Consider the following 15,509-nt stretch of genomic DNA (forward strand, 5'->3'; position numbering starts at 1 on the left):
TTGACAAAATCGGCTAATATCGTTCTTAGATCTAGACTTCGCTGCATTACTTAAAAATATAACTTACTTAGGTTACTTAGGATATTATTCTATATGCAAACATTAACTTTTATCGCAATTTGTAATTTTTAGATCACACACCTTTCTAACGTTTTCCGGATGCATAGTACCTTTCTGAGCCTTAAAACGTCCCGTCAAATCTACCGTAGAGAAATAATTAAAGCTCCATGTTAGTGGTGCCTCTCACGTATCGTGATGGTCATATGTATTTCTCGTCGTGGGCGTGTACAACAAGAATAAATTGAAGAAAGCAGTTTCATTACTGTTTGTCGTTATTTATAGCGGAGCTCCGGCGGCCCAAAGGGCTGCCAAGCGGAGCACTATAGGAACCAACGAATTGCTTTTCTCGTGGTCATCGTGGCTAGCGGAATTGCTCATGGGTGCGTACGCGCGATGACGAGGAAGTCGCGCAACATGGCGGCCATACTCTAGCTAATAATTGAAGTTGACGGCTGCCCAGGTACTGGTTTTCGACTGGATCGCAGGCTCAAGGCAAGTTAACTTATTGTAATCAGGAGTTCCGTGTTTAGGCTTGATTATATCTATTTAGTATATACACACTCAGTGATCTAGGTGTTTCAAGCAATCTAATCGGTTCGCTATCTCTGCCTAATAAGCATTATTCACTCCCTATCGGGTGAATATGGCCGGCGTAAACTCGCGTTTTGCCAGGGTTTCTGAATCGGAAAGCCTGCGAATATAAGACGATGCTGTACCAGAAATGAGAACAGGGCTATAACATTTGGCGTGAAAGTTTTCAAAGCATAGAAAAGGCTCACCGATGTTCGACTTTCGAGCAGTTTAAGGACATTTCCTTGGCAATCACAGATTTCATCAATCTGAGCAAACCCGACCGCCAAGTCGCTCTCCACCCTCTAAAAAGCAGCTTTATTTCACACAAAAATTATACTTTTTGTAAAAGCGAATTAGAATCTTTAAACCATTTGCTGTACCACTGTCCTTTCTCTATAGCATTTTGGAAAGATTTTAAACAATTATTGGATGAGGTTTTTGTGATATCCATGTCATATCCATGTCATGTTTTTGCTTCTTCACTGACGGCAAACAACACAAAGCGCGCGAACTTGACATGATTACCCTTAGAAATCATGCACTGCGGTCAAACATGACTTGATTACCCGTGACCTTAAGTGTCCTTGACATAATTATTGTGTAATTTGCAGCTAGATGACGTAACAGGCGCTAATTTCGAAAATTCACTGTACCCTTTCAGCCAATCAGAAAAGAGCAATGTATAATAATGAAGCTTATCGGTCAGTGACAAAAAATGAACAAATTCACCTAGCTGTAGAAGATATACTGGGCATCATAACAAGACCATGCCCCTTACTTGCCTACTTTTTACTGATTGCAAAAATTCACTTGTGGGACTGTACAAGAAACCAAACTTTTCCAAGTTTTGTTGCATTTAAGGCTAAGACTTAAATTGAACTTAAAGATGAAACAGAAGCATAAATTTCAATCGGAATGGGCGAACTGTTTTCTGTAAGTTTACTTTTAGTCTTGCTATCATTATTATGTTTAACTTCGCGCCGTTCTAGAACTATTAAGATAAGGTTTTGTATTAAGATACTAACCATTTCATTCGATTATGAAAATTCCAATTCTCCTTGCTCGCGCTTTAGTTTTATTTAACAAAATAGGCCATTTCCGAGGTGTCTTAAGCACTCCACTTTACGAAAAAGATGGCAGCTTTACATTTAACCACAATACAGTGCGAACCTAACACAGCCAACAGGGACTAATATTCTGCCCTGCACTAACAACAATGTTTAGCAGTTAAGGTTCTTGAGCTAAACGATTTGATGAGTTGTGGCAAAAATCTAAAGTTTTCTAACCACTCAAAAAGAATTATCTAGAAATAAGTTAAATCAAAAGACGTTCAAGGAAAGTGCCTTGATTTTCTCTCGGTTAAACACAAAGTAGAAAAGACATTTCGTATTTTAAAATAATTAAACCTCTGTCAGACACCATCTTGGTTCACCCCCTGTTTCCACAAAAACTTACCCTGTTTAGGTTCCTCTAAGGAATCTATATCCAATCCTTCCATAAGGTTGTAAATGGTTTGATCTCTATCCGAGTAAAACGCAGAAGGGTTCGTCTTACCAGCATCAAAGGGCCCCAGCTTTCTTCTTAAACTTAAGACCTCGTTTGGCGAGAACGTATCCATTTGAAGGGTTCTCATGATTATGGGATCACTACCAGCCAAATATAGCGGATTTAAATATAAATTTGCAAGTACGTTCTTCTCTCCAATTGAAGATTGGCGTTCTTTTATCTTGTGAGCTTTGTTCATTCGGAGCTGGCCAGAAGACGATATCGTGTCGATAATATCTGTGTCAGACATCCCATCTTGATTTAAACTACTGGCAATCCTCCCTAAAAGATAAGAAAATTAACTTTCTGAAAGTTTTTGTTGCTCAATATAGTAAGTATATAAGACTGACAGAAGATCTTTTAGCTACCAACTCAAATTCGTTTTCAAGAATATCCGGATACGTGAGGAGTTCTTATCAGGTACTCGAATTCAGTTTTATGGCTAAATACGCAAGGGTGCAACCTGAACACTTGCTTTTCGCTCAGTAGCTACGAAATGCAGGAAATCAAACAACAACGCTAACTGTTGAAAAAAACGTAATCGGGTGTTAATGAAACCCATTAAAATCATTTAACCAGTTTTCTAAAACGATTAATTGCATATTGAAATTTAATAACTTGACATTAAAATATCATAATCCATCAATTATTTTCGCTATCACACGATTGGTCTAAACGCTTCACGCGAATGAATATGCCTCAGCTAAAACTGGGGACCATCCGAGTGATGTTGCCGAATTTTCGAATCCCGCGTGTTGCCAAACATTTTTGAAGTATAATACATACAATGGCCCCCATTTGATATGCTTGGATATTTATCCTTTGACAGTGTCTGTTTCTCGAAGCTCGCAGTTCGCAGTTCGCTTCTCGGAAAAGACAATGTCCGCGGACAAATATCTGAGCATATTTTCGCGCCAAATGGAGGCTATTGTTTAACTGATCAGTTACTGTCTTTTACCGCGGGTTTGACTGGTGTCGGGTTTCTCTTCATATTTTGATTTCGGAGTTGTCTGCTGCTCTTCAAGTGTATTTTCGGGGCCACCTTCAGCAGCTGAAAGAAAGAAAGTAAAGTGGAAAATATTCATTAAATATCTGAAACCCAATTACAATCGTCAGACTTGAACAATACTAATCGATATCACTGTCTTTTATCTGTTGTTTGACAGGTGTCGGGTTCCTCTTCACACCTTGATTCCGAAGTTGTTCGCTGCTCTTCAAATGTACTTTCGGGGCAACCTTCAGCAACTAAGAAGTGTAAATATGAAGGTGGTGTGGAAAAATGCTTTATAATGGTTAGTTAAATATATGGACCCCAACTACATTTGTTATAGCGGAGCTTCGGCGGCCCGAAGGGCCGCCAAGCGGAGCCCCATACACATATAGGAAAGGAAAGGAAACAAACGAATGGATTTTCTCATGGTTATCATGGCTAGCGGTATTGCTCGAGGGCGCGTACGCACGACGGCAACAACGGCGACGACGACAACGACGGCGGCGACGGCGACGACGGCGACGACGGTGACGGAGTCACGCAAGATGGCGGCCATTCTCTAGCTAAGCTAGAAGGTTGACAGAAATAGACAGCCTTGTTTTATAGCCTCCTTCTTTGATATTGGATATCCATATTATGGTCAATTGACACCTGTCAAATCAAGGTATCCGCTGATCGGTATCACCTGACCATATCGTGGGCTCAAGTTTAGAGCTAATCGAGGTCACGTGTTTTTTAAAAGTTGACCCCTGACCAAGTGCTGGTTTTTCTATTGGATCGCGGGCTCATGTCAAATTAACTTGTTGTAAACGGGGCCAGGTTGTTCGGAAGCCGGTTAACGCTAACCCAGGATTTAAGTTAACAAAAGTGTAAATAGTTCTTGTATCAGGAGCCATAATCGGAGACCGTAAGCGCGCGCCATTTCTAGTATTGGGGTTGTCCCCATGATATGGGACAATAATTCTATATTTAGAACAAATTGCGCCATCGCCTGCGGCACACGCGCGTACATGCTGCGAGGATTTCTGCGGATGTCGCGCGGGGAAAATGACGTCCGAAATTCCCGAAATTTTTCATGTTTTTGGCCCACAACTCAACTCGTTTACGTCTGTTGGAATTTTGCCTAAGTATTTTCGTCGCAAGCTGCTCCAGTTTGAGTGAAGTAAGACAGTGTCGAATTTAGGTATGTTCCGCTGTAAGCTTATATGTATCGCTGACCAAGTTGTGTTCCGATGGATGCTTCTTGTACATGAGCTGTACATTACTCCACTTTAAATTTCACATATGTTGAAGATTAACAGCTTTTCCATTACACAGCAAAAAACTAGCTGGATATATTTAGATATAGCAGAGCTTCAGGACTTCATAGTTTCCTAGCTTCTCTTGCCACACGCTTGCGAGGAATTTGTCAGTCTATCGCGACCGAAAAGTTAAACAAAATAATTGCTAGTTTGAGTTTCGCTTGAATTGTAAGCAACGCTTGATGTTTCATCAGGGCCCAATACTTTTACGTCCGTAGATACTGCTCAGTTTTATTCGTGTAAAAATCCAGTAAATTCTCTGTTGTCGATGAATGAGAGCGCCCGCCGATGCGTGTTTTGTACAGTCAGTAAACATGACAAATTGTACTTCCGCCGCACTTTCGTGTGAAAGCGTACATCGAACTCAAACAATAATTCTATAGTTTTTAAATATGTTTAATTTTGATAAATGTTTGAGAACATATTAAAAGCTAAGCTGAAAATATGTGAATAACGCAGAAATAATCAGCAAAGTTACGATGACGCTTTCTTTAATCAACTTGGAATAACGATTTCGATTTTGTTGATCGAGCTACCAAAACTCCTTATCTATTTTCATTTTTGCAGTGTAAAACCTCACTATGATTATGTTGAAGAAACACACATGATGTTAGTAGCCTTTTTTGCGTTCGTGAAATTTGTTACAGCATCTCAGCACGAAAGATAACGAAAGAAATCTTTGTCAAGATTTGTTGACAATTGAAAACACCGACTCGGACTTGAAAGTGCACGAGCTGCACTATGCAAATGAGCTAATTGTAGGCGTCAGACTTTCCTTTCAAAAACTTTTGCAAACTCACCAAACAAGCAGAAACAATCAGAAACCGTCAAAACAGGTTTTGGTTATGATGAACCATTGTCTGAGAAACTCACAAATTAACTCGATACCAGAGTAGAGAGTTTTCTTGCTATATTCTTAAGTCAGAACAAACGCAAAAACATACGCGTAAGCTTACAACTAGCATGAGCAGATCTTATTATTCATTCCCAGCGCGAGATTGAAGTCTTGTTTTCGACCCTGAAAAACCCACCTTTTCCGTTAGCTCAGAGCATAAAACTACATATAAGCGCCCTGGTTCGTATTCCCTGCCTTATTCCCTGCCATCGCTGTGAAAAATACGCAAGAGAATCTCTTAACTCTCACCATTTGATCACGCAACGTGACAACATCCACGCGAGAGCCCCCGACATGTGCGTGGATCCGCGCGGATACATGACGCCAGAATGGCGCAATTTGTTCTAAAAATAGAAAAATTGTCCCATATCATAGGTGCGCGCGAATCCCGAGACTTACGGTCTCCGTCCCCGATTATGGCTCCTGCTTGTATACAAATGTTTTTCACTGCTTTTGTTTTGTGTATTTTGAGATTATTCAAACTCAAAACAGAGGGCCAAACAATATACAGTAAACCTCACTGCAGAGTTACAAAATTCAAAGCAAAATTCTCGCTTACCTGGGTTATCTTAATCGGGCTTTGAACAACCCGGCCCAGGAGCTCCGCTTTTAGGCTTGGCTAAATCTATATATTAAATGGATGTTGTAGTAATTGAAATCACTGTCTTTTACCTGTTGTTTGACAGGTATCGGGTTCCTCTCCGCTCATTGATTCCGGAGTTGTCTGTTGATCTTCAAACGTATCTTCAACATTTAAAAAGTGTAAAGATGAAAGTGACGTGGAACTTTCTCCATCTCCTAAATAGCCTTGTATTTTTTCAAAAGAACTTGTACTCGGGATGCTCTTTTTCTCAGCAGACTCGCCTGTTTGAAAAGAGAAAAAATATATTATAATCAAGATTAAAGTTACCTTATTAACTGGCTTAGGTTTTAAGAACTTATTTATTTTAGGTTTTGAAAACGCATTTGTTTGTTTTGGTTTAGGTTTTGAAAACGTATCCTTTTCGACAGGCGTATTCAATCTTTTGTTTTAACATTTAGAATAAGAACTTTTAATTTTTATACCAGTGATGAACTTGTAAATTTTGTCTTGGCTTTGTAACTTTATTTTACTACAAACACTGTAAAGTACTTTTGGACATTGATGAAAAAGCGCCATATAAATGGCTATTATTGTTATTATCACCATCACTATCACTATCACTATCACTATCACTATCACTATCACTATCACTATCACTAGTCTTAGTCTTACTATTGCTGAGCCCAATAATTTTTATTTCTTTAGAATTCAAATAAGTTTATGATACACAGTTTTGAACGCTATAGGTAACTAGGCTCTACATATTTACTGACAAAAAGCCATGGGAAGAACAAACCTAAGAGTGCCTGCCTGTAAAAATCAGACAAATTCTTAATTTCGCGGCAAGGGTCGAAAATTCGATTTCGCTCATATTCGTATGGTAGATAGGCTAGGGCATGACAAAAACTATTGGATAGTTTTTTGACAAAATATCCTTTTATTTCAAAGAAATATGCAAATTACCAACTTCCGTTAAAATCGTCATTTGACGCACCATTTTATTAAGCAAGTTTGAGAGCCTCGCATGCAAAACCACATCGTTCTTCCGTCTTTAAAACGATCAAATATTTTTCTGCAATGTTTAAATGTATACTGGGTTGATTTTAGGGAATGTTGCGTTGTCTTTTTGGGTGCAAAATAATTAAATTTCGAAGACATGTATTTCATTCACTTAAAAGTACTTCGTGAATATAATTAAGAGCAGCTTCGCCTAAATATCAACTAGACTTGGAAATAGCGAAAAAATCGAATTTCTTCAAACTCGCCCAGAATGAAGCCCTACGGGCACTAGTTACAAAAATATCGTTTTAAGTTCGATAAATCAAAAATTATTTTTTTCCGCAATTTTTTCGATTCGATGCTCCAAATCGGCCAAAATCCATCGAAAATGAGCGGCATATTCAGAGGCTCGTAAGCTCTAAAGCAAAAATCTTCATTACAAACTGATTGCGCGTCGTATTTGTACTTCCTTTTCTGTCTATTTAGAGCTTAATAGATTGTGATTTGATTAGAACTTAAATATTTGACGAATTTGTTAAGTTAACGACCCAAGACAGCTTTACAAGACGTCTACATTTAGCCTATTTTCAAATGCTAAAAAGGCGTTCTGGTACACGGCTTTTCCCAAAACGACTAGTTTGGTCTGAAAGAGCATTGTTTCTTCTTTAAATTAGTGAAATAAAATTTTTGGGTAAATAAAATCGCGAGCGCTGAGATAGCGAACTAAATGCAGCACTTCTTCCTGAAAACGTGACCTTTGACCCGAGCGTAACGAAACCAGTTACTGCAAGAAAACCCGGAAGAAAAGCAAACGCTTCGTTATTTTGAAACAATTTCTAGTGATATCTCTCCGAAACCATGATTGCAAGAAACTATTTCCAGATATGAAATGTTACAGGGTCGAAGAAGGAGCTAAAGGGCGCATTTTGACACAATAACTTTGTTTGCTGAGAATTGAATTGCAGTCAATTCCAGTGAAATTTGCAAACTTGAAGTATGTTAGCCGATAATTACCTGAATATTTATATTACTAGAAGAGTCGTCTTCTTGGATTAACCTTCAAAAGAAGTTGGAACCAGATTTGGAAACCTCTGAAAGAAGAAATGTTTAATGTTCCGTGACCTGCCCGCTGCCATAAATTAGCTTAAATTCCATGCACATGCCGACCGCATGTTTGTCGTAAAACTCACTTAACCCCACTGACAGTTTCCATGGGCAACCACAAAATAAACAATCCCCAAAAATGTAAAGTGAAATTGGCTGTCTTCATGAACAGTTAGAAGCTAGAGTCAAGTTCCATTACCTTTTAAAAGTGCTTGATTCTACTTTGTTCACTCAGTAGTTACTGTCACGTTCGAATACTGCGTAGTATCGGTCACGCCAAAACACTGCAGACCGTGCAGACTGAGTAAGTTTCCCATACAAAGTCTTGTACGCGTTTCTCTATTGAATCAAAGGTCAAACACTGCGCTTGCATAGCCTGTGGATAAATGACAAACTTTCAGATATATTTACCGCTATTTTGTAACTAGACCCAAAAAAAGGAGTCACAATGAAAAGCCCAAACAAGTGTCTGCAGTCTGCACGGTCTGCACTGTTTTGGCGTGACCGATTCGCGGCATTCGAACGTGAGAGTAGTGAATAAAGTCGACGCAAACAAATAAAATCAAGCACTTTTTAAAGGTAATGGAACTTGACTCTAGCTTCTAACTGTTCATGAAGACGGCCAATTTCACTTTACATTTTTGGGGATTGTTTATTTTGGGGTTGCCCATGGAAACTGTCAGTGGAGTTCAGTTGGTTTTACGACAAACATGCGGTTGGCATGCGCATGGAATTTATAGCATCGGGCAGGTCACGGAATATTAAACATTTCTTCTTTTAGAGGTTTCCAAATCTGGGTCCAGCTTCTTTTGAAGGTTAATCCTAGAAGACGACTCTTCTATAAATATAAATATTCAGGTAAGTATCGGCTAACATACTTCAAGTTTGCAAATTTCACTGGAATTCGTTAGCGGTCATTGACTTAAATTCTCAGCAAACAAAGTTATTGTGTCAAAATGCGCCCTTAAGCTCCTTCTTTGACCCTGTATCACTTCATATCTGGAAATAGTTTCTTGCAATCATGGTTTCGGAGAGATATCACTAGAAATTGTTTCAAAATTACGAAGCGTTTGCTTTTCTTCCGGGTTTTCTTGCAGTAACTGGTTTCGTTACGCTCGGGTCAAAGGTCACGTTTTCAGGAAGAAGTGCTGCATTTAGTTCGCTATCTCAGCGCTCGCGATTTTATTTACCCAAAAATTTTATTTCACCAATTTGAAGAAGAAATAATGCTCTTTCAGACCAAACTAGTCGTTTTGGGAAAAGCCGTGTACCAGAACGCCTTTTTAGCATTTGAAAATAGGCTAAATGTAGACGTCTTGTAAAGCTGTCTTGGGTCGTTAATTTAGAAAATTCGTCAAATATTTAAGTTCTAATCAAATCACAATCTATTAAGCTCTAAATAGACAAAAAAGGAAGTACAAATACGACGTACAATCAGCTTGTAATGAAGATTTTTACTTTTGAGTTTAGGAGCCTCTGAATATGCCGCTCATTTTCGATGGATTTTGGCCGATTTGGAGCATCGAATCGAAAAAAATTGCGGAAAAAAATAATTTTTGATTTATCGAACTTAAAACGATATTTTTGTAACTAGTGCCCGTAGGGCTTCATTCTGGGCGAGTTTGAAGAAATTCGATTTTTTCGCTATTTCCAAGTCTAGTTGATATTTAGGCGAAGCTGCTCTTAATTTTCACCATATGCGAAACCTTCAAATGGATTAAGCTTCTGGTGGTTGAATCGCAGAAGGATGGTCTACAGATTCCTGTAAAAATTTCTTTGGGCAAATGATTGTGAGCGACGCGAGAGCTTTTCAAAGTACGTCAAAAATGCAAATATTTGACCATCCCTCGTCAAATTTCAATTTACGGGTTAGACGTATATTTTAGCATGCGCCACATGACTTGACCTATAATAAGTTGAAATAGACACAGCTGATAATTTTGAAATGTTCTAACCTTATTTGTTGTAAAAGGCAGGTCCAAAGCCGATTTGACGTGTTTCTAGTCCATCTCTCACCATTCATCGCGCATAAAGCAGAAGTTTGCTTTTGTTTACACAAGGTTAACGTCCGATGTACATCGCCTACTGTCAACCTATTACTGGTCGAATACCATGAAGTCTGTGACCATCTTTCTGCGCATATGAACATCACTGCACCTAAGTCAAAAACGGCTAGGTCATTTGTAGATAGTTGCTTGCTATGCACTGCGCCAAAATATTACGTTTGATCGATTGCTGACCATTGCTCAGTGATAAGCGTGTCGGCGCAGCACAATCTTACAGCCGTTATTTGTTCGTCACGCAATGCTGTCACGGCATATGCTGCACATTTTGATCTATTTTGTGTAGAGCACTCTCAGGATAAGTGAAACAATTTAATCATTGTTCATCTGTTTGTTCATATATATAATAATATGTGTATATTTATATAATCGTATTCTATAGTGTACGTGGCCTCGGTCCTCGATGTTTCAGACAACAGCTGATAAAGCTACTGTGTACTCACTAGAATTTTAAAAAAATCACCATAAAACAAATTATAGATCAATGAAGCAAGAACTAGCTGAAATAAAAATAGGAAATCACAACGTGTTTAATTCGAGAGAAAAATTAGTAATTACGTGAGTAAACAGCCCTGGCCATGCCATTTTATTTGGCGTATTTTGTTTGCCTAGTGGCGTGGCATTAGTATTTTTGTAACAGAAAATAGAGGACTGTTGTCAATACAGTCCAAAATTATTGTCAGTAAAATATTGTAAATAAAAGACCTATTGACCGGTCACCTCCGCGGCCACCATTTGGTCGTTCCGATAAAGGTTTCATTATTGTCTTTACCCCTATTAAGCGGTCACCCAAAATTTAAAAACTTTGTTTTGGAAAGGGTGATGGCAGATAAGAATCCGAAATTAAAGGTGCAGACGAGTGATAATTCAAATACACGTCTATCATGATTGTCTTGAATTGACTCCATGTTCACCAAGAAATTTATAATCCGATAGTGAAAAATTAAATATTCAAGGTACAACAACCTAAGCGGCTAACCCCATTAAGCGGTCACCACCCATTTCCCCGAGGGTAGCCCACTGTATTACATGTTAACCAAAAATAATTGCACAGCGCGAAAAGACCTAGGTATGAGTTTATCGTTACAGTATTACGCAGGGCATTTAGGTAGCGGTGGTCGAGTAAAAGATAACAACAGGGGCAATGGTAAACTATTCACTCTTTTCATTTCTTAATTGAAGCTCTTCCTACTCAACACGATTGTGTGCTCCCAGTGGTTCCAAGCCTTACGGAGCCTTATGTATTAGGATAGAAATTGTCCTACCCTGCCCTCTAAAATGGTATGACAGCATTGCGTGACGAACAAGGAACCGCTGCAAGCAAGGATTCAAGCCATCAAACCATGATGATCAAACGTAATATTTTGGTGTAGTGCAAGCAACTATCTACAAGTGACGCAGCCGTTTTTGACTTAGATGCAGTGATGATCATATGTGTCGAAAGAGGGTCACAGATTCATGGTATTCGAGCATTAAATAAGTTGACAGTTGGCGATGTACATCGGACGTTAACCTTGTGTAAACAAAAGCAAACTTCTGCTTTATGTGGGACGAATGGTGAGAGAAACACGTCAAATCGGCTTTGGACCTGCCTTTTACACAAAATGAAGTAAGAACATTTCGAAATTATCAGCTCTGTGTCTATTTCAACTTAACATAGGTCAAGTCATGTGGCGCATGCTAAAATATATATCTAACCCGTAAATTGAAATTTGACGAGGGAATGGTCAAATACTTGCATTTTTAACGTGCTTTGAAAAGCTCTCGCGTCGCTCACAATCATTTGCCCAAAGAAATTTTTACAGGAATCTGTAGACCATCCTTCTGCGATTCAACCACCAGAAGCTTAATCCATTTGAAGGTTTCGCATATGGTGAAAATTAATTATATTCACGAAGTACTTTTAAGTGAATGAAATACATGTCTTCGAAATTTAATTATTTTGCACCCAAAAAGACAACGCAACATTCCCTAAAATCAACCCAGTATACATTTAAACATTGCAGAAAAATATTTGATCGTTTTAAAGACGGAAGAACGATGTGGTTTTGCATGCGAGGCTCTCAAACTTGCTTAATAAAATGGTGCGTCAAATGACGATTTTAACGGAAGTTGGTAATTTGCATATTTCTTTGAAATAAAAGGATATTTTGTCAAAAAAACTATCCAGTAGTTTTTGTCATGCCCTAGCCTATCTACCATGAAAATATGAGCGAAATCGAATTTTCGACCCTTGCCGAGTTATTTTCCATTTTTATGGACAGGGACTCTTAAATCAAAATGTCCGAGACATTCCATTTACACTTCCCTTTGCCTTTTCTTTGACTTCCAAGTCTAGCAAACACATATGCGGCACGCAATTAATCCTTATTAGCACCAACTTTCTTGCTGTGAAAATGGTTGTTGTTCATCGTGTTAGGATGTAATAACAGTAAAGTATTATTGTTTGTTTCACCAAGAAGTCACTTGAGATGTAGATCGCGACATTTCGACTACTTACTGCCAGTCTATATCAGGCAATTTAGTCAACTGATCCGATGGTCAAGTGTGACTGTCCTGCCCTTTTTCATTTTATAGTTACTAGGTTTAAAGAATTCCACTAATCAATGTAAAACGAAAGACTGAAAAATACCAACCTCTCAGTGTTTGGTATTGCTCTATTGCTCTGGAAAGTTCCTTCCAATCTACTTCGTCATCGCTTTCATTTTCATCACCTTGATACCTAAGAAAGTAAAATTACAACATTTATCATTTTACATCTGTAAGTGTTGTCATTTAAACAGGGATTTAAACGTTCCATTTTAACAATTAAAGTAATCGATGTATATGGCAACATACATCGAATGTTTTTGTTCTAACAGGCGAGCTAGTTCCTCGTGTCCATGTCCTCTTGCAATCTCCTCCAATGGCGTTTGTGCATCTTTACAGCTCTTAAACACACTGTGACCAACTTGGGTACTAAAGATTATCCTGAAGAAATCTACGGCATTTAACATTGCCGCAGTGTTCACAATTATGTAAAGTAAGGACAGCGCCTGGGCCTTGCCACCTCCTAAACACCAAAAGACAATGACGTAGATGAATTGAGAAGTTAAACAACACACAGAAGAGAGCGGCCGCTAAGCATGGATTAAATTGCATTATTAGACTCTAATTTGACAGCGACAAAGAAATTAGAGGCCCAGACACACGGTGCAACATCGCGAGCAATGTTTCACGCAAAGGCTAATTTTCATAAGCAGAATCTCGTTCTACTTCTGCGATATTGCTCATTGAATTTTTAGGAGTAGACACACAAGTGACAAATGTTGTGCGAGATATTGCACAATGTGTCTAGGTCTTCCCGTTCATTTTAGTCTAAAATCACTTTATGTATCTTTTTCAGACTTCACCTAGAGAAGCTTGACTGCTTTTTAATTTTCCATAAAGCTAGGCAAAAGAACAGTCAATTGCTTTCTGGTTTTGTATTTTTTTTTGTGTTGTTTTGTTGTTTTTGTTTTGTTTTGTTTTGTTTTTTTGGTTTACAGATGCGGAGGAGCACTGACCTCTATGGTTAGGTTGGGATCCGCATTGAAAAGTGGAGGTTGGAACCCTCGTAAAAGTCGTTGCGTGGTTTGCAACTTCAACATGTTCGGGGTCCCTGAATTATCAAAAGGCCAATTAATTCAAGGTTCAGTCAGTTTACCGAAAGAATTAAGAAGAGTCTGAATTTATGATTAATGATTTGTCAACAGTGTTTCCTGACTTGATTGCCTTGGTTGGTTCCTACTTTCACGACTGAGCGGAACAGGATCGATAATGGCCGTTTTTGGTTTGTTATTGAGATAATGTTCGATAACTATTCCCTCAATTTGATTATTCACATTTCTTACTACTTTCTAGAAATTTACTGTATAGTCACTTTATAGTCACGCTTACCAGGTTGATTGGTCCCTCGTGAATCTTTTGTCTCGTTTGAATTTAAGTTTATTTTGCTCACTTTTCTAGATAGTAGGAATAGCATTGTTTCAAAATCCTCCGAGCTGTTGATGTCTTTTTCCACAAAGTCCTCTTTTGCTTTTTCTGGGTCGATGTACTCAAAGGGTTTGGAATTGCTTATTTTCTCTAGCCGGTAGTTCACCAGATAAACTTGCTCTACACCTGCCTTAGAATTTGCTACCAGCAAACAGAAAAATTGGTTAACATATAACGTTATATTTAATGATTATAGTAAATACTCTATTTCAAGGTAAAAAGCATAGACATGCAAAAAACATAAAAAACACAGACATGCAAAGCGTGCAAGAGTTATTTTTAGGGGAATTAAAAGAAGAAACAGCATTCAGTGGACTCTTAAAAGGAATGATTAAATTAATCCAACAAGTTTGTTTGGTTACGATCAGTTCAACAAAAAGCGAATTTTGAATTTACGACGTACCAACGTTCTTTTCTTCGTGAAATATACGTAATGCAGGCGATATTGATTTCATCGTGACGAATACCATCACGGGCGAAATTCGAAACCATCCTCACCATCCCAATAGTGCATTCTGTACTAAACTCGTCCCTGTCCTAGAAAATACATAATTGTCGAGCGGCTAAGTCTAAGTTCATTCGAAATTTCATGTATGTTAGCGTTACTATGATTCCTCGGCTGATTATCGAATTCTGAAGTCTTTTAAAACCCACTCACAAAGTCCTGGGCTTAACCACCGTGAGCGCAGCATCGGAAATGTCGGAATGTGGCCAATACCTGGTGCCGTTTTTAGGAAATCAAAGATGGCTGTGCAAAACTCGGGATGAAATCTTCATACACACGATTCACCTTTACAAGCAGCAATTTGATTGGCTGACAATAGTGATCCCAAACTGATTTGTGTAACACACAGATCTCTTACTCAATCACTCATCCACTCTGATAAGAAATAGGTCCAAATAGACCGGCGGCATAGCTTTTGAATGGTGCGATTTTTGATTTTTGATTTGTCTTTCTTCCCTCTTTAATTTACTGACGTGAGGATATCGCTTGTCCCGTACTCGTAAAAGGTATCTGATGACTGAAGCGCATGGTTTGCACTGAGTTTTAAAGGCTTGGCGATTCGCCATTTGGTCGATTATTGGAAAGTTAAAAGGCGAAATAAAATAATGAAATAACATAATAACAGAAAATTAACTTATTTGTTTCTTCGCAGATGTTAAGACCATCAGGATCAATTGTTCTGCCTGTTTTCAAAACACGTGAGATTGGAATAATTTACTTACATGGAACTTTCCCCTTGAAATCTTTGTCGCCGCATCTTTCCACTGGAATTGTCGAGGGACCAAACTGTACTTGGAAATCGTGGATAACATAAGCATCAGCAAGTGACAAGTAGAACGTCTCCCCACCCTAAGAAATAATATTGCAGATTCTTCA

General features: G+C 38.5%; 1 protein-coding gene across 4 annotated transcripts in view; it reads right to left on the reverse strand.

Moving 5' to 3' along the window:
• The window catches only part of LOC110049178 (uncharacterized), a 65,559-nt gene that overhangs the window by 30,475 nt on the left and 19,575 nt on the right, over positions 1-15,509 (reverse strand). For 3 of the 4 annotated variants that reach the window (XM_089272570.1, XM_089272569.1, XM_089272568.1), the window contains exons 11-18: positions 15,356-15,482; positions 14,033-14,269; positions 12,953-13,166; positions 12,751-12,836; positions 6,038-6,229; positions 3,137-3,229; positions 2,089-2,460; positions 142-200 (exon numbers count right to left, since the gene is read on the reverse strand). In XM_089272570.1, the coding sequence (XP_089128696.1) occupies positions 142-200; positions 2,089-2,460; positions 3,137-3,229; positions 6,038-6,229; positions 12,751-12,836; positions 12,953-13,166; positions 14,033-14,269; positions 15,356-15,482 (1,380 nt within the window). The remainder of the gene's footprint in view (positions 1-141; positions 201-2,088; positions 2,461-3,136; positions 3,230-6,037; positions 6,230-12,750; positions 12,837-12,952; positions 13,167-14,032; positions 14,270-15,355; positions 15,483-15,509) is intronic. The other variant, XM_089272571.1, reaches the window with a different exon arrangement.

Source organism: Orbicella faveolata, unplaced genomic scaffold (assembly GCF_042242905.1).
Source record: "Orbicella faveolata isolate gen_17 unplaced genomic scaffold, um_ofav_v1 contig_35, whole genome shotgun sequence".
NCBI classification, from domain to species: domain Eukaryota; kingdom Metazoa; phylum Cnidaria; class Anthozoa; order Scleractinia; family Merulinidae; genus Orbicella; species Orbicella faveolata.